General features: G+C 39.5%; 1 protein-coding gene across 1 annotated transcript; it reads right to left on the reverse strand.

The window, feature by feature from the left end:
* Window positions 1-478: 478 nt before the first annotated feature.
* slc23a1 (solute carrier family 23 member 1) lies at window positions 479-19,250 on the reverse strand. Its single transcript, XM_041265414.1, has 13 exons — window positions 19,137-19,250; window positions 18,356-18,513; window positions 18,004-18,092; window positions 15,396-15,465; window positions 14,896-15,087; window positions 14,240-14,360; window positions 12,401-12,557; window positions 9,941-10,088; window positions 9,312-9,417; window positions 7,074-7,203; window positions 4,553-4,696; window positions 3,993-4,088; window positions 479-2,496 (listed from the first exon to the last, which is right to left on the reverse strand). Exons 1-13 carry the CDS (start codon window positions 19,194-19,196, stop codon window positions 2,267-2,269), a joined length of 1,701 nt encoding a protein of 566 aa, XP_041121348.1. The 5' UTR covers window positions 19,197-19,250; the 3' UTR covers window positions 479-2,266.
* Window positions 19,251-19,706: the final 456 nt, after the last annotated feature.

Raw genomic sequence — 19,706 nt, forward strand, 5'->3', positions numbered from 1 at the left:
TCTATGGAATTTCCACTACACTCACTTCTCAGTATCTGCTAAAAATCAACAGCATTTTGTATTACAATTTTGGCAGGTATGCAAATGTAATATTTACAAAAATGACTACAAAAGATTTAGAAGTGAGTAGTTTTTCGAGATTTACGATTATACTGTATTTACAGTATAATCGTAAATCTCGAAAAACTTTTCACTTCTAAATCTTTTGTAGTCATTTTTGTAAATATTACATTTGCATACCTGCCAAAATTGTAATACAAAATGCTGTTGATTTTTGTATTACTTTAGTATAAATACATGTTAATTTGGATTCATATGTTGTTTTTTTCTGACTTTATGTGAACGAAAAGACACACATTTGCCCGTTTCCCATTGGAAATAGTGATATTTTGAAATATCACTGTCCTGGTCACAAAAGCAAAGTTTGTGGGGAATAATAGCCATTTTCTATACTTTTGAGGCATAAGCAATTAGGAAATAACACTTACTACCAAGGAACAAAAATTGTGTTATATAGTGTAATACATACATTAGAATCAGAGGTAAAATGGCAGAACATGCTACAGTTACCAGTCACCATCCTCCTGGGCCTTTTAGCTACTGGCAGAATGAGTACAACTACTAAAACTGAATCAACCCAGAGCAGGTTTCTGGAGCACAGCAGTACTTTCTGACTGCTCATGTATATGGTGTTAGGGGTCTGGGTTTAACAGCCACAACTATGAAGATAAATACCCACCCACTTAAAATCCTACCATGACTGCTAAAGTCCCAAACACATTTAAACCAAGTTAGAATCCAGCTGAGGGAGGAGGAGACATTGTTTGAGTTGACTTACTTCTGAGAGTAGCCACTGTGTTAGGATACAGACTGGCAGTATTTGTCTCCTTTGTGACGTGGCCCCATCATAGTGGAAGTGTATTGAAGTGTCTTTTCAAAGAGGCATCAGAGCCAATTAGCCCCTGAAGATGACCTTTGATGTGCACTCGCAAAAACTGCACCAACAATTCAAGAGCTGGTGAAACATAAACCAGCACAGCCTTCCCACTGACTCACTGCGCAGTTCAATATCTTGTTTCTGCAGTTCTACAACATGTAATTTGTAGTCACCCATTTTTAAACTGGTTCATCTCTTTCTCAGTTTATTTTTTAAAATAGTTCAGTAAAACACATTGCCTTGTTTTTATTTTTGTACACCTGTTCTTGTGCTGATAGGGGGCGGAGTCACAGACCTGGGACACTACAGCAATGGGTCGTCGGGGAGGCTGAGAACCACTGGTCTAGCTGAAATCAGATCATGTGACTTAAAGCACTGAATATAATTATATCATTTTTTATCTAGTATTGTATTTAAAAAAAAAAACTGAATATAAATATACAAAGCAAGCAAAACACCAAAAAATCTTCTACACAAAAAGAGGAGGACCACAGCACAGAAACCTGGACTAGAGGACAGTTTAGAAATTAATGGATAGACTTAGGGCAGAGGGAAGGAGAGACTTCTTCATACGGAGTGGTGAGGGGATGGAATGGGTTACCTAGTCATGTTGCTGAAGGAGACACTTCTTCACACAGAGATTGGTGAGGGGATGAAATGGGCTACCTAGCGATGTTACTGAAGGAGACACTTCTTCATACAGAGTAGTGAGGGGATGAAATGGGCTACTTAGTCATGTTGCTGAAGGAGACACTTCTTCACACAGAGAGTGGTGAGGGGATGAAATGGGCTACCTAGCGATGTTACTGAAGGAGACACTTCTTCACACAGAGTAGTGAGGGGATGAAATGGGCTACTTAGTCATGTTGCTGAAGGAGACACTTTTTCACACAGAGTGTGGTGAGGGGATGAAATGGGCTACCTAGTCATGTTGCTGGTGCTGATTCACTGGGATCCTTTAACACTCAACTTGACAACGTTGTAAGATCAATCAGCTGTAAGGAACTGGTTGAGCTCTGATTGGCTGAATGCTGGCCTCTTGTTCATAAATGTTCTTCTGTTCTCATGACAATGCTGCTAATGCTAATACAATACTGTAGAAGACAATGGCTTTTAAAAACTTGGTTAGCATTCCTTTAAGTTACCAAATTCTAGTTTTAACATTTACTATTACAGATTTTGCCTTGTTAAAAGTAAATTGGTGCTTTGACATTTACACATTTTGCTTGAATATTTCATAAGAAGGATACATTACTATAAATGATAGTTCAATTAAACAGGCAATGACAGTGTTCTAGTGCTGGAGCTTGTGTGAAGAAACTATCCATGTTACACTTTTGTGCTGGCAACGCTCTCCTCCGTTGTGTCCCTCGATTCCACATTCTGCTTCTGCCTGAATCCTCTGAACGCTGGACAGATTGGAATGAATCTCAAGCACTTAGTTCTCTTCACACAGCTCATCCCCACTGGGAAGTCGTAGGTCTGCAGACTCATAGTCATGTCACTGTTAGCGTGGGCCCCCTCCTTCCACTCCAGCAGACCTCGCTCTTTCTTGGTACCTGGGATTCACGAGAAGATCATTACTAACCTGCAGCAGTTATAATGACATTGAGGAGGAACACTAAGAATCCCCTTGTGCATGTCTTGGTATCTTTCAATAAACAATCGTTCCATCTTCAGAGATATAGGAATGATTTCATTGATTTCTCACCACCAAATGTTATTACACTGTACTTACCTCTGTCTTGATGTCACTCCAGGTGAAATGCATTGAAACGTATTTGTTCGTAATTGTAACCTGCAAAATGAGTTTCTGTAATGGTGACTGACAAGCCCTAAATACAGTAGAACCTGTCATATTCGATTTAATTGGCTCCAGATGTCCATGAAAATATGTGAAAATACTGCATCTCAGAGAGAGATGTCATACTGCATTGTAGTTGCATTATTAACATTGGGGCATTATAAATTAACAATGTCAGGTACATTAACGTGTCTAAAGACCAAAGTACGGGACTGCATGTAAACTATTCAAAGTAATTTGAGAGGTTTCTTTTTTTTCACTTTAAATGGGTGTTAACCTGAGACAGAAATGGCTTTAAAAAAAAAACACAACAACAAAAGAGCGCACGCAAACACAACCTGGCTTTGTAGAGCACGCAAACACAACCTGGCTTTATAGAGCACACAAACACAACCTGGCTTTGTAGAGCACACAAACACAACTTGGCTTTGTAGAGCACACAAACACAACCTGGATTTGTAGAGCACACAAACACAACCTGGCTTTGTAGAGCACACAAACACAACCTGGTTTAGTAGAGCACACAAACACAACCTGGCTTTGTAGAGCACACAAACACAACCTGGATTTGTAGAGCGCACAAACACAACCTGGCTTTCCTCCCTTGCTTTCTTTTACAATATGGTTAGACTGGGCAGTTTATTTTATGTGAAGTGTCAGCATGTAAAAAGTAAAATTGAAATCCTAAATGTCTTCTTTTTTTTATCTGCAACTGAATCCATTTTGTCCTGCTAGAACTGAATTTACTGTTTTAGACCCATCGTAAAATGTGCATTGTTGTTTCCATCAGTACTGGTCAGCAGATAGCAGCCTCTGTAAATAACACATACCAGAGGTGTATCCGTTAATAGAGGGCTTTGTATCATACAGGATCGGCTATTACAAGCTCTGTATTAATAGAGGGCTTTGTATCTTACAGGATTAGCTATGACAGGCTCTGTATTAATAGAGGGCTTTGTATCTTACAGGATTAGCTATGACAGGCTCTGTATTAATAGAGGGCTTTGTATCTTACAGGATTAGATATGATAGCTTCTGCTGTACATTATGTATGGTCAGCATGGTACCACTCTTGGCAATCACCTTTGCAGAAAACTGTTTGTGGGGTTAAATGAAGAACAAATATCCCCAGTTGTTCTGCTCTTATTCATGGTTTATTTGTGGTGATCCCCTTTTTCACAGTAATTACATCTTGTTTTACATTATTGACAAATCTAATAAGTACATAAAAAATGAATCAAACAACTATACCTGGTATGGTATTGTCTAAGATAAAGGCAAGGCAGCCTCCGACAAACATTTCAGTCGTCATCAAGACAGTAAGTATTTGGTCAATTTCCAGTACACCTGCAGATAATTTAAGCAAACATTTTTAATTTAAATTCATTCTTCTTAACAGATAAGAAATTAAATACAATGAACATATATCAGAGGATATTAGCGTAATCCACACACTCTAACACATTACTGGAAGCTAGTGTAGCATTAGTGTAATCCACACACTCCTCTAATAGATTACTGTGAGGGAAGCTAGTGCAGCCACCCTTATGAAATAACTTTTGCACTGTAATTTACCTTTTTTCCTATACTTTTCCCAAGGTTATTCTATGCATTTACTATAGTTTACCATGTTTTTAATATGCTTTACCATACCTCTAGCTTTGCAATGCGTACCTATGCTTTCACATACTTTCACTTTGCTTTATTAAATTTTGCTGTGCTTTTACTATACTAAAAGTTTATAAGAGCAAAGCCACTGTCTCCCATACATTTCTATCAGACAATGTAATTGAATGTAGACTTGTTCATACCTGTGTTAATGGACTTTGGGTGGGTATCCAAGTAATTTGGCAGAGTCAAGCCAAAGAACATTGAAAAGCCCAATACAAACAGATTCCGGGAGGAGTTCAAGTCCACAAACTGTAAATTGGAGAGTCCAACTGCAGTTATCATTCCTGAATGATAATATAACATAAAACTCAATGAGAATATGAAAAGTACAAGAGGACTGAGGCAAAGGTTTGTCTAGGGTGTGCAGCTGAGATGTCTGCATCTCTGTAACAGTGGACATTAAACAGGAAAGAAAATAAACATCCTGACATTGTAAATGGTATTACAGCATGATATTCTGACATTGTATATGGTATTACAGCATGCTATTCTGACTGTAGAGAGTATTAAAGTATGCTATTCTGACTGTAGAGAGTATTAAAGCATGTTATTCTGACTGTAGGGGGTATTAAAGCATGCTATTCTGACTGTAGAGAGTATTAAAGCATGCTGTTCTGACTGTAGAGGGTATTAAAGCATGCTATTCTGACTGTAGAGGGTATTAAAGCATGCTATTCTGACTGTAGAGGGTATTAAAGCATGCTATTCTGACTGTAGAGGGTATTAAAGCATGCTATTCTGACTGTAGAGGGTATTAAAGCATGCTATTCTGACTAGAGAGTATTAAAGCATGCTATTCTGACTGTAGAGGGTATTAAAGCATGCTATTCTGACTGTAGAGGGTATTAAAGCATGCTATTCTGACTGTAGAGGGTATTAAAGCATGCTATTCTGAATGTAGAGAATATTAAAGCATGCTATTCTGACTGTAGAGGGTATTAAAGCATGCTATTCTGACTGTAGAGGGTATTAAAGCATGCTATTCTGACTGTAGAGGGTATTAAAGCATGCTATTCTGACTAGAGAGTATTAAAGCATGCTATTCTGACTGTAGAGGGTATTAAAGCATGCTATTCTGACTGTAGAGGGTATTAAAGCATGCTATTCTGACTGTAGAGGGTATTAAAGCATGCTATTCTGACTGTAGAGGGTATTAAAGCATGCTATTCTGACTGTAGAGGGTATTAAAGCATGCTATTCTGACTGTAGAGGGTATTAAAGCATGCTATTCTGACTGTAGAGGGTATTAAAGCATGCTATTCTGACTGTAGAGGGTATTAAAGCATGCTATTCTGACTGTAGAGGGTATTAAAGCATGCTATTCTGACTGTAGAGGGTATTAAAGCATGCTATTCTGACTAGAGAGTATTAAAGCATGCTATTCTGACTGTAGAGGGTATTAAAGCATGCTATTCTGACTGTAGAGGGTATTAAAGCATGCTATTCTGACTGTAGAGGGTATTAAAGCATGCTATTCTGACTGTAGAGGGTATTAAAGCATGCTATTCTGACTGTAGAGGGTATTAAAGCATGCTATTCTGACTGTAGAGGGTATTAAAGCATGCTATTCTGACTGTAGAGAGTATTAAAGCATGCTATTCTGACTAGAGAGTATTAAAGCATGCTATTCTGACTGTAGAGGGTATTAAAGCATGCTATTCTGACTGTAGAGGGTATTAAAGCATGCTATTCTGACTAGGGGTTATTAAAGCATGCTATTCTGACTGTAGAGAGTATTAAAGCATGCTATTGTGACTGTAGAGGGTATTAAAGCATGCTATTGTGACTGTAGAGGGTATTAAAGCATGCTATTCTGACTGTAGAGGGTATTAAAGCATGCTATTCTGAATGTAGAGGGTATTAAAGCATGCTATTCTGACTGTAGAGGGTATTAAAGCATGCTATTCTGACTGTAGAGGGTATTAAAGCATGCTATTCTGACTGTAGAGAATATTAAAGCATGCTATTCTGACTGTAGAGGGTATTAAAGCATGCTATTCTGACTGTAGAGGGTATTAAAGCATGCTATTCTGACTGTAGAGGGTATTAAAGCATGCTATTCTGACTGTAGAGGGTATTAAAGCATGCTATTCTGACTGTAGAGGGTATTAAAGCATGCTATTCTGAATGTAGAGAATATTAAAGCATGCTATTCTGACTGTAGAGAATATTAAAGCATGCTATTCTGACTGTATAGGGAATTAAAGCATGCTATTCTGACTGTAGAGGGTATTAAAGCATGCTATTCTGACTGTAGAGGGTATTAAAGCATGCTATTCTGACTGTAGATAGTATTAAAGCATGCTATTCTGACTGTAGAGGGTATTAAAGCATGCTATTCTGATATTGTAGAGAAAACCATCTACAGTCAGAATATCATGCATTAATATCCTCTACAATGCTAGACTATCATGTTTTAAAGGGTACTAAAGCATGATAGAATTTCCTGCAGATAAGCATTACTTTACCTTTGTTGTATCCCAGATTGCAGCAAAATATTTTCAACATATTCCAGAAGTTTTGATCATTTTTTCACACAATCAACTAGAGAATGACTTTTTTCCCCACATATCACTAGAGTACCAATTTTCACATTAAGTTAAATATTTTCAAGTGTGTACAACTGGACTTTAGCATAAACACAGATGAGGAACTACCTACCAAATAAGGTGCAGAACATCCCCCCAAGAATAGGATCTGGTAATGATGCAAACAGTGCAGTGAACTTTCCCACTGTCCCTAAAACAAGCATGATCCCTGCTCCATACTGAACCACTCGCCTGCTGCCCACCTGAAACAGAAAACAAGCATGAACCCTGCTCCATACTGAACCACTCTAGGGACCAGGGCGAGGTATTGTCTGAGGAATTCCCTTTTGAAGAGGAGATAGTGGGAGCTCCAGGTAAAACAAGGAAAACTCATAGTCAAAAACAAAGGTCCCAGGGTAAATTCCAGAGGCTCCCTGGAGGGAAGTGTACAGGGAAGCATGTAAAACCCTGAAGCAAAATGTTGAAAAAGGTGATACAGGAGGACAGGAGAGACTGGGATAGTCTCCTCCCCTACCTCGTGTTTTCAGTTAGAGAGGTTCCCAGGCTTTTGCCAAGGGGCATACTCGATATATTTAGAGAGATTTGGGAGGAGAAACCAATTACCAGGGAAAATGTGGTAGAGCACATTATAAAAAATGAAAGACAAGATGAGAAAGGTAAATAAGGGCCTGATTAAGGAAGTTTACTGTGGGATACAAAGTTATTGTGTTATTACCCTCCCATGTCCATATGTTTTTGGCTCAATGGCAAGGGCCATACAGGATAGTGGAGAAAATAAATAATGTAAATGATAAAGTCTTTCAACTTGGAAAATGGAAACCATATCAAGTTTACCATGTCAGTCTTCTGAAGCCTGGAAAGATAGGGAGCAGTTTGTGGGGTTGTGCATTAACGTACTGCTGTGGTTGGGTTGGAGGCACAAAGCAAAGCCAACACAACACACAAGCCCTGTCGTGTGTTATCCCGCTTATAAAACTGATACAATTAAAAAAAGAAAACATTATTTAGAAAAACATATATATTATATATCCTTTCGCTTTGGAGAAAAAAAGAGTCCCTCAAACGAGGTTCTATTTGTTGTAGACATTAAATTGGAGGTTTTCAACTTTCTATTTAATGAATGAAGCCTCTGAGCTGGTCTTAATCACTTCGTAAACAGATCTGACGTAACTCGCAATCTTAGCCTTGTTAGTAAACAAGCATTTAAAAATGCCAGTCATGTACTTTTTTTAATAATGAAAATATGCAGAAAACGAGGCACGGACAAAGTTCACTAGCCGCACATTACTACCGCTGACCTGGAGAAGCGAATCCAAGCCTGTAGCCAGCTATGAGGCACCCGAGGCATGGGCCTTGGTTAAAATCATACTAATAATTATTTATTTAGGCTCTTTAACGCGTTGCTTTGTCGCAAAACAAAATGGATTTCATCCCTCGTTATTTGCATACATTAAAAGTCCTGCTGATATTTAGAGCCTCTGTGTTCTTCAAAATCTGTTACTGTTATTGTAGACTACAGCGACACAATGCAGGGGTGGGGGTGGGGGGTAAATGGGCAAGTGCCTTGTGATTTTTCATGGCTGGCTACGGCCCTGTAATACAAGAACACATGATTGGCATTTTTAAATGCTTAGTCATTAACAGGCTATCACTGCGGTTTCTGTCAGCACTGTTTACGGCGTGATTGAGACCAGCATGGAGGCTAATAACAACGCAGAAATTTAGCACTTTTGACCAGCCAAATTACGCACTGAAGCATAGAATTCTCCTAACAGACTATTTAACATTTGCAAGACAAACAGTTTTTAAGTCGATGATGATTTCTTTGTTTCATCCAATCAATAAAAACACCAGCTGCCCAAGTATTTTACTTTATTTTGATTTCATTAAGTTGTTGACTTGTTAGATTGTTGTATGTCTTGTTATATTTTTTGGTTCTTGTAATTCGAGCCCACTTGTCTACTGTCATGCCTCTGAAAAGATTAAATGGGAGGAAAGGAATGTCACTCTTTTTTAAAAACTTTTAAAAAGATATCACAACAATGTGTATATTTATTGAGAGTTTAATATGCAGTGCACTGAAAATGTATTAATTGAATTGTGCTATTTAACAGCACTGTAAAAATTCTCAACAGCCAATCAGCATGCAGCATCCATGCTTATGGACTGTAGAGTATGGTGTGAGCTTGCCCTGTGCATGCATTACAATACATTTCAATGTGGAACATGCTTATGGACTGTGGAGTATGGGGCAGGCTTACCCTGTGCATGCATTACCATACATTTCAATGTGAAACATGTTGGAGTGAACATCCCCGTCATCCCTGGTCAGTTAGTCAATAGTACATACCTTTGTTATACCAAGAACCCCGATATTTGGGCTTGATGAGGTGGAACCATTCCCTGTCCCCATCAGACCAGCTATTATACAGGAGATGCCTTCAGTAAAAATACCCCTGAATAGAATGTAAAACAATACATCACAATCATACACGTAATAATATTTTTCTCAGCTTGCCTCTTTTTTTTTTCAGCCAGGTTGCCAACATAAGTGTCAAGTACAGTGCTACAAAAAATGAGCTGTAGACAAGCACCAAGCTATTATTTTCATATTGTCAACTCATAAAGAATGTTCCTGGAATATCATTTCCATATGTTTTTGTTTGTATGCTGTTGGTTATCTTGGAGAATCCCACACAAAGTATCAGAGCTGAGGTGTCTTGGGGAATCTCATGCACTGTGTAAGAGTTGAGGCATCTTGGGGAATCCCATACACACAGTGTAGGTGTTAAGGTGTCTTTGGGGAATCCCATGCCTACAGTGTAAGAGTTAAGGTTAAATCATACTTCAGTCATGTGACACGACCAGCTAGAAACATTCAACTAGTGCCAGTCTTCCTTGGATCTCCAGACAGTCGCTTGAGTAGCGAGACTAGACACCCCTCAGAAACAACGTGACAATGCACAGAATTGTGGATACCTGTTAATTGCATGAATGGGTGGGGGTGGCGCGCCTGCCAGTCTTGCACAAGCGTAATAATCGCCTATGGATTCAATTATTCCAGATAGCGTTGCACTGAACATCCCCAGAACTCCAGCAGCTGTCACTGTTGGTATGCCCCACTGACCTGAGGAAAAGAACATGTGTGGGTTAATATAAAGTGTCCACTTTCAGTTCAAGAAATCCCTTGACCCTAACTCTAACCCTTTCTGTCTTACAGGTCATTTCACTAGACACGGTCACCAGTGTGGGTGCGTGCAGTAGTGCTCGTGGTGGGTGATAACAATTTATTTTGTGCTGGCCCAAGGTGACAGCTCCTGATACATGTTAGCCATCTGGTGGTTCACAAACAAAGACAATTACTAACAGCGACAAACAAACAAAACACTCACAAATACTCTTTTTCAGCTTTCACTGGGTCTCTCATGATCCTTCCAGTCTCTTTAAAAAAAAACAAGTGAAGGAGTAGATTGCGATTCTCCGTCCCCTTTTATGCTATCACGCATGACCTCTTGGTAAACGAGTGCAGCTGTCTCTGCAATCTGCAGCTGCTTCCAGGTCAATACGTTCTTGCAACAGAGTCTCATCTTCTTCCAGACTGACCGACTTCCCGACCCTGGGAAAGAAGTGTCAGGAAAGCCTGTCCAAAGAACCCTACTTTTGCTGCTTAGCACCCTGACAGGTTGGGAGGGAGATTTACAACCAAGATTCATTATATTTCTGTCACGTGATTTTACTGATATTATTGCTGATTATGCTACATAAAGAAATGAACAATGTTTTCTCCCCAATTTGGAATCACCAATTGAATTTTATTAATCCCAATTCACCGCTGCAACCCCCCAGCGACTCAAGGAATGGCGGCTGACACATGCGTCCACTGAAACGTGTACCTGTCTAGCCATCTTTTTTCGTACTGTAGATCCACAGTGAAGCCATCACACCTATAGTGCCAGAGGACAACACAGATCTGAATAGCTCCACAGCAGACCTGCAGGCACCCTATCAGCCAAAGGAGTTGCTGGTGCATGGTGAACCGTGGATTGCCCTGCCGACCTAAGCCCTCCCTAGCCGGGCGGCACTCTGCCAATTGTGCGCCGCCCTAGTAGCTCCTGGTCACGGTCGGCAATGACATAGCCTGGATTCTAACCCGCGATCTCCAGGCTATAAGGAGCATCCTGAACTCCACGCGGAGTGCTTTTACTGGATGCGCCATTCACAAGCCCAGCAAACTAGCTTTAAGGAAAAAATGAGAAAAAATAGTCCCTGAGGACTGGTTCATTGTGACATATGTTTTTTACTTTTCTTATTTGACATAAACATTACTTGAACATTGCCATTTATAGTAACATTTCAGGATTAAATAGCAATTGGAATTGAAAGCATGCTGATTTCCCACATCTAAGGGAGGATTCACGGAACAGCCAGCCACTGCATTGCCACTTGGGGCCGACATAGAGGGAGGGCCTTCTTGGTGTGAGACTGTGAATGGAGGAGGCGTCTTTTTGAAACTCCTACTCCAGGTTCTATGCTGTTTAAGAGAAGCTGACCAATAATTTTGGAAGCTGTTTTCAGGCCAATGACCAGTAACCGAAATTATTTCCCTGGACTGTAACCAGCATTAGAGTGGTTTGTGTAACCTACTGAAAGTTTGAGCAGTTTGAGTGGTTTGTGTAACGTACTGAAAGTCCATCTTGCTCTGAATGCAAGACATCATGTTTCCATGGTAATTAACACAAATATTTTTTTTAAAACTGTTGACAGGGCACATAGAATCACCAGGCTGGACAAACATGTACCATGAGCACTTTCACAGTTGACCTCAGTGACATTTTTATGGTTTTCTGTTTGCGCATTAAACAACAGGGTCATCTGTATTGATGACAAACGACTTCTGTGTCAGGTTGCGCAGTCCCTCCTGTCCGTGTCGAGCAAAATAGAATTGTATGTCGAAGCAGACCTTGTTTAAAAGCCCAACGGCTGTGTCAGCAGAGAGAGCAGGAGAGATTAGAACTGTGTTTTAATCTGTTTCTGAATTTGGAGGGTGGTGGTTCTGCTTCACTCTCATTAAGAAACTGTTCAAATGACTCCTATAAGGTTAAAATTAACTTGTGGAAAGTCATTCATGTTTAATTATTGTTATTGAGGCATAGTCATATTAATCGATCAGGTAAGTGAGTAGGTGTTTGATGTCATAGCCCTGTGGTAAGACAATTATTACTGCACGGTCATGTGATCTTGTTCAGCCAATCACAGCACTAATTTGTCTAATCCATTTTATTATTAAAAATGATGGTTACAAGTTCATTTTTCAATGTGCTGGGGAGGGGATATTTTAGATTTGGACAATTGTATTACAAGAAGATATAATTGCAGTTAATATGGGAAGCAGTAAATCAAAACCCATTATCAATAAAAAATAATACTAATACATCTCACAGGGATAAGGTAACCTGAACCACGGTGCCCGAGACAAGATCTCCCCCCGAGCGTCTGTCCGAGCTTTATACCCATAATGGTCCTGGTCAGTCGGTAGAACATCAGTCAGAGTTAGAATATAGCAAATCAGCCAAACCACCATGATGGCCATGATAATCTAGAAAGGAAAGAAAAGTAATGTACCTCATGAAACAAATACAACTTTCAGTGTAGCATATCACACAAGATGGGAATTTCTCACATAAAAACACATAAATAATATAAGAAAAGTGCAAATGAGAGCAAGCTGTTTGGGCGACTGGTGCATGGTTGTCCAATTGAAACTTTTATTCAGGTAGCTCCTGAAGGCTCCCAATGAACCAATGACAGCAGCTTAGCTTGGGATCCCATTCTAAACAGCCAGGAAATATTTAGCCTTTACATGAGGTCGTGTAATTGGGCATTCTGAAAGGTGATGAAGTGTGAAGCAGATTGCCAGAGATCTTGGACTTTCAAATGGGTGTGTGCAGAATGTTAGAGTGACTTACTGTCAGAAAAGTCTGACCACTGAAAAGTGTCCCTGGCCACCTATCGACAGTCACAAACCGTGCACATGGAGCTGCTTGGCAGGTCCATTCCAACCAATGACAAAGCTAGCTCCACAAACTGAGCCAACATGTATTACAACAGGTTCTGCACAGGCTGGGCTACAGCAGAAGAGTGGCCTGACAGAAACCCCTGCTCACCCATGCAGATGCACAGAGCAGAAAGCACTGGGTCTGGCAGATACAGCAGGAGAGTGGCCCGATGGAAAGCCCTGCTCACCCATGCAGATGCAGACATGGTTATGGTGAGAGTAGTGATCATGACTGCTTGTTTGGGTATGGTGAGAGTGGTGATCATGGACTATCTGTTAAGGGGAGAAAAAGAAGCCAGGCTCTCTGGAATAGAAAGTGATCTAACGATGCCAGGTCAGCAGGATGGACTGTGATGAAGCCATGCCCTTCACCCAAAAACCAAAGACGGAGCAGATCTGTCAACTCCACTTAAGTACAGGAATAAAATTAAAAAATAGACCCAAACCCCCAAACTTTTATTTTAATATATATATATATATATATATTATATATATATATATATATATATATATATATATATATATATAAATATAAATTGAGAGCAATCATTCAATAATCCCTCCTCTGAATTGTAGCCTAAGCTTCTAAATATTATAAGGGCCTGTGACAGGCTGGAGAGTGTATGGCGGCCCAGAGACAGACTGCAGTTCAAAAAATTAATACTTTTAATAACAAATCACAAAATAAAAGGACACAAGGGCCAAAACAAAGGTATTTAAGCGCAAATAACAAAAACACAAAGCAAAACTTACAAAAATAAAGATTTCTAGGCTGGGCAATGCCTTCACTGGATCAGAATATTAAAAAAAAAACGCACGAACGCACGCACAACCATTGGCTAGCTTCCTCAGCTCCCTAATGGGAAGCTGAGGCCTCCTTTTATGTCAGGTGGCTGGGTATTGATTGATCGTTAATTATTCCAATCAACCCCAGCCACCTGAACACAATAAACCCAGGCAGGTAGGGGAATTTAACCCCATCCCTGCCAATCTATACAGGACAGGGTAGAGCTCTGCTCTGCCACAGGGCCTTACTCAGAAAGCATTAAATCAGGAGTTATTTGAAGACTTTTTGATTGATTAAGTAAAGTTATTGAGTTATTTGAAGTCTTTTTGATTAAGTAAAGTTATTCCTTTTAGATGGTAAAAGAAACCGCCAGCAGTCTTAAACAGTTTCATGAATAACAAACATAATAAAATACAAAGTTAAAAGATAACCTTACCGGAAACATTTTGAATATTTGTATTTTAACAATAGTGCATCCTTTCCCCCACCTATAGACAGGCACAGGACACTTTGCATTCCTCAGGTACTGAGCAAACAACACGATCAAGAAAATGGATCTGGAAAAAAAAAAAAAAAAAAAAGTTTTAATGTCCAGAGCAGGCCATGCCTCAGCACGAACCAATCTGTGCCAATGTTGCTAGTGCTGAGAAGAGGTAACATGAATCTGAAGGGCTCAGATGTGTACTTGAAAGAGAAATGCATTCTAAAACATGATCTCTGGTGCTACACCTACAGCAAGTTAAAAATTTTCGGCCTTGCTTTCATCTTTCATCGTTGATTCAGCTGGTAAATAGAAATGTTCCCACCCTTTCAATGGGCAGCTGCTTCCCCCAATGTCTGACATGCTTTACAGCCAGTAAGATGCTTGAACCAGAAGACTGTTGAGGGGAAATGACCAAGGAAGTGCAAGTAGTGTAAGAGATTTCCTGTAAGGCAAGGCAAGCAAGCTGAGAACTCTCTTTACACACTGTACATGTGTTTCTTTCAAAACTACACATTTGAAACAAATATAGTGAATTGAATTTCATGACAGGTAATAATTGATTTAAGTTTTCTGTGAGCTCCAAGGATTTTAACAGCAGGGAACCTTACAGCAGTGACAGGCCCCAGTGAGATCCAGCCCGGTCCCCCGCTGCCTGGAATACTGACAGGCCGATCAGGGAGATGGTAGGTGTGACTGTGAGAGGCCCGATGTAGCTCAGCAGCATGCCTGGCAGCCCCACCAGACCAATCAGCACTTCAATCACACTGGACACGATGATCGCACCCTGAATCTGCAATGAGGGAACACCAATCAACACTTCAATCATACTGGACACGATCACAAGGACAAGAACATTTTTCACAGCATTGCCCTGAGGTTTGTATGTTGTTTCATTTGCTAAACATACTTGTAGACCTACTGTAGCTGCTCTGACAAGTGTAGCAGTGTCTATGAATAAAGTACATAATACACACACTTGAACTGTCAGTTATCCCCCTCTGTGCTTCAATACATGCCAGCAAACAGCAACATTAAAGTTTGTACAGTGAACGCAGACTAAGATTGGTCACTTTTGATTTAGAGTTGGAACAGTAGGGTTTGAATGTGTACTTCTCGTATCCTTGGTTGCCATATGTGGGATGTGTTCAAGGGAAAAGTCCAATTTCCATAAATCACATCTAGAAAAAAAGAAAAGTGCAGTTAAACTTTAAAAACAAATATTCAATGAAAAGAGTGCTAACCATGGCTTTTACATGTTCTACTGTTCGTACTGCCTATTAGCACTTCACAGAATAAGTAAGACAGTGATCCTTCAAACACCACTTATGCGCGGAGGGCTTTATAAATATGAAGGTTTACTATTGTATAATGCATGTGTAATAGACAAATGCAATAGGCAGTATATGGGTATTTCGAAACACTCTGTCCAAGTGTAATATGTATTTATGCCCACTAGGTGGATTCAGAGAATAACATAGAAACACTGGTTATAATTATTATTATTATTTAAAAATAAATAAATAAATAAATAACTGGCAACACACTTGCAAAAGTTTACTATATCAGTTAATTAGACCTTACCCTGTTTTTAGCATGATTTCTGAAACATGGTCAGAAGTTAAAACAAATGTGTCCACAATTCATTAACTACATGACAGCAATACATTATGTAACACAATTTTTGTTCCTGGGTAGTAAGTGTTATTTCCTAATTGCTTATGCCTCAAAAGTATAGAAAATGGCTATTATTCCCCACAAACTTTGCTTTTGTGACCAGGACAGTGATATTTCAAAATACAGTATAAACGTAAATCTCGAAAAACTTCTCACTTCTAAATCTTTTGTAGTCATTTTTGTATTACTTTAGTATAAATATATGTTAATTTGGATTCATATGTTGTTTTTTTCTGACTTTATGTGAACGAAAAGTCACACATCTGCCCGTTTTCCCATTGGAAATAGTGATATTTTGAAATATCACTGTCCTGGTCACAAAAGCAAAGTTTGTGGGGAATAATAGCCATTTTCTATACTTTTGAGGCATAAGCAATTAGGAAATAACACTTACTACCCAGGAACAAAAAAAAAAAATTGTTACACAGTGTAATCAAAGCTGACTGATGGAATCATGACAGCTAAAAGACACTGCAAAAATGTGATCTGTATCATTGATAAGGACAGAAAAAAACTACGTATCAGAAATGAAGACAGTGTCTATATAATGTATAATACTAAAAGTCACACAATCTCATTATGGCAGCCATATGAAGTCAATACCTCAAATGACATTAGTCAGCTTTGTAAAATGACTTCTACAAAGAGGTACAATCTTGTTTATGTTAAATGTAAAAATAGATTTCTTCTATTTGCTGACATACTTGTATGTGTGCTAGTATGAGGAACATTTAGCAAAGATGTTAGTATTTTCATCCAGAAACAAAACAGTACGAGATGACCACAATATCGCAGCTATATGACTTCAAAGGTAACAATGTAGGGTGCTGGTAGCAAAGAGTTTTCATAAAGTTGGCATCTTACATGGTTTATAAGATGTGAACAGTTGAAGCATTGGCGGTGATGGATTCAGTCTCCTGTTTGGTTTTGTAATCAGTGGTGATGGATTCAGTCTCCTGTTTGGTTTTGTAATCAGTGGTGATGGATTCAGTCTCCTGTTTGGTTTTGTAATCAGCAGTGATGGATTCAATCTCCTGTTTGGTTTTGTAATCAGCAGTGATGGATTCAATCTCCTGTTGGGTCTTATAACAGGGATAGCGTTCTGCCACACGCTCCTCTGGAGACACACTGCTGGCTGGGCTTTACCAGCATTTGTGGACCCGGGCTTTTTTGAAATCCAAAAATAGTATTTCATTTATGTTAAAATTCCACAACAGTGTCGGTGTATGGGAGAAGGTTCCTGCATCTGAACCTCCCTTTAGTGGGACCACTTTTAGCTGTGTTTTTCCCACTGTATTACATTTTTGTATTTTCTGTATCTCTTTGTTGTTCACACTGTTAGTATACTCTCCCCATGGCCTGCACCATTGCTGGTACAGTCACATTGATTTACATGACTCTCCCCATGCCTGGCACTATTTCAAAATGTTTCAAATCAAGTGCAACTTTTTCCTCAAGGCAGTCTTGACTGCCCAAATATGTCTATCAAACTTAATTGTCATGTCAGATGACTGGGTTTTATGCAAATAAACAAAAAGAACAACAAGGCATTTGAGGGATATGCTTTCCGTAGCCTTGGCTATCACCCCATTATCATGCACATTCAAATGTGATATCAGTTTTACTCCTTCATTTCATCCACATAAAGGGATTGATTCAATTATTGAGTCAACAAAACGCTTTTCATTCCCAGGTTTATTCAGCAATCAGGTATAGTGTTGAGTTCAATGGAGAAATGATGTACATTCAATCAAAAAGTGAATTGGTGGATACAGCCTCACTGTCAGCAGCATATCATTCTGTTTAAGTATAAACGTCCTTATTCAGGGAGCCGCAGCAGTTTGTTGTGTTTGAAGGGATAAGGCAGACCTCTTTCAGTGTGAACACAGGGGGCACTGCTTCAAGCAAATACACATGGGTAGAGAGGAGGTCTATACTGATCCAGTAAATCAGTGGATTTTATATTGGGTGAAAGCAAACTTGATTACAGCATGCGGTTGATTAAATGAGCCAGTGATTTTACCCAGCAGCCTTCACTGTACCTTCATCGGGACATTTCCACTTCTCTAGAGCAAGAATAGCTCGAGCAGGAACAAGAAAAGCAAATGCACTGGCCTGAAACAAAGGAAGCCTGAAAAAAAGTGTAATCATCTCAAAAACAGTATAGTATAAAGTTGATAACATGTTTCTTTCAAAGCTGCACAATTGAGACCTATGTATTGAATGGAATTGCAAGGCAGAGTTAGTTAAAGCAATTGTGGACACATGTAGTTTCACAATATTTAATTTCTTGCTCATTGCTTGTAGTTGAAATATACCGTATTTGAGGTCATAGGTAGGAACTATACAAAACTTCCTAATGATGAAATTAATGAATAAAAAATAGCTCCATACCTGACTCCAAATGTGGTCTGTATGAGTGTTGTTATCCCCACACAAGTAAAAATGGTCCCTACGAGCTGGCTCACGGTGTACTGGTCCTTCCCAACGCAGAGCGATTCAGCTAGCAGGAATGGGACTGCAATAGTGCCGCTGAAACATGTCAGGTAATGCTGACAAAAATACAACCGCGTTAAACGTACAACTACTGCCTCTGGTGCCAGCAGGAGTTGGGAATGTGCACACACACTTACTGCTTTCCCGCCTGGATACCCAGCTGCTATCCAAAACCTAGAACAGGATTCCAGCAATTTGATTCAATGACAGATCACTTCAGGACTTTACAGTGAAGGGATATACAATTGTCTTATTTTTTAATTTCCAGCTCTTCGGACAGCTTCGCAGGCACGTTTTGTTGTTTGGTGTAAACGCTTGTTCTCTAGCCTGCAGTAGTGAAGAGAACAATGGAATGCTTCCTATGGGACCCCAGCCAAGATTGGCAACTCCCTCCACACAGCACTGCCTTACCAGGAGAGCTGTGGGACTGCATGGAGATTCAACCATAACTATTGGGATCCAAACATATGAAGTGAGCAAGCCAAGGTCTGAGTTTGGTGAAGGGGTACCAAGAGTATCAGGCTATAGTAACAGATAACTGATCTTTTCATACAATTCATATCTTTACCTGAAAACCGAGCTGAATACAAAGATTTATACGACCCAATATGTGTTGAAGATGAGTATCAGGTTATATTAACAGAGATAACTGATCTGTTTATACAATTCATATCTTTACCTGAAAACCAAGCAGAATACAAAGGTACCATGGAGGGACATCTTCAATCTTGTACATCATGTCAGATCCAGAGTTTTCTTGTGGCTGCTGCAGCTTTCCATTGACAATCGGCAGTTCATTCTAAAAGGAAACATGCCAGACAATAGCAGGTTGGAACAGCAGCAGTAAGCATGCCCAAATAAAACAATGAAGGAAAAGTTACAATCGCACTTGCTGTAACAGCACATGCCATACATAAGCATATCTACAGCGTTGCTGAACAGGCTGTAGAGTTTAAAACAAAATGCATTGCTTTCCCCACCATTCTGCTTTATTGTATGTATTCCTGCAACATGTTTAACATAATGGTAATTATTTTGATATTTGTATTAACCGATCCTTGGTCATAAATCAGTTTTGGGTAGTTATTCTCATTTTAAATATGTTCTACAGCAGATCTTCCTGTCTACATGTCTTCTGCATTCATAACGTCGCCTGTTCAACCAGAAACTTTGCATTGGTCCCTGTGGCAGGCTGGCGAGTGGATAGAGGCCCAGAGACAGTCTGTAGTTCAAAAAAATAACTATTTTA

Source organism: Polyodon spathula, chromosome 12 (genome assembly GCF_017654505.1).
Source record: "Polyodon spathula isolate WHYD16114869_AA chromosome 12, ASM1765450v1, whole genome shotgun sequence".
In the NCBI taxonomy this organism is placed as follows: Eukaryota; Metazoa; Chordata; class Actinopteri; order Acipenseriformes; family Polyodontidae; genus Polyodon; species Polyodon spathula.

Coding starts and splice junctions, on each gene's coding strand:
- slc23a1 (XM_041265414.1), bottom strand. CDS start 19,196: ATGATGTACAAGATTGAAGATGTCCCTCCATGGTACCTTTGTATTCTG. Junction 4,697..7,073: donor GATGTTCTGCACCTTATTTG/GTAGGTAGTTCC, acceptor ATTATCATTCAG/GAATGATAACTGCAGTTGGA. Junction 4,089..4,552: donor CCCAAAGTCCATTAACACAG/GTATGAACAAGT, acceptor AATTATCTGCAG/GTGTACTGGAAATTGACCAA.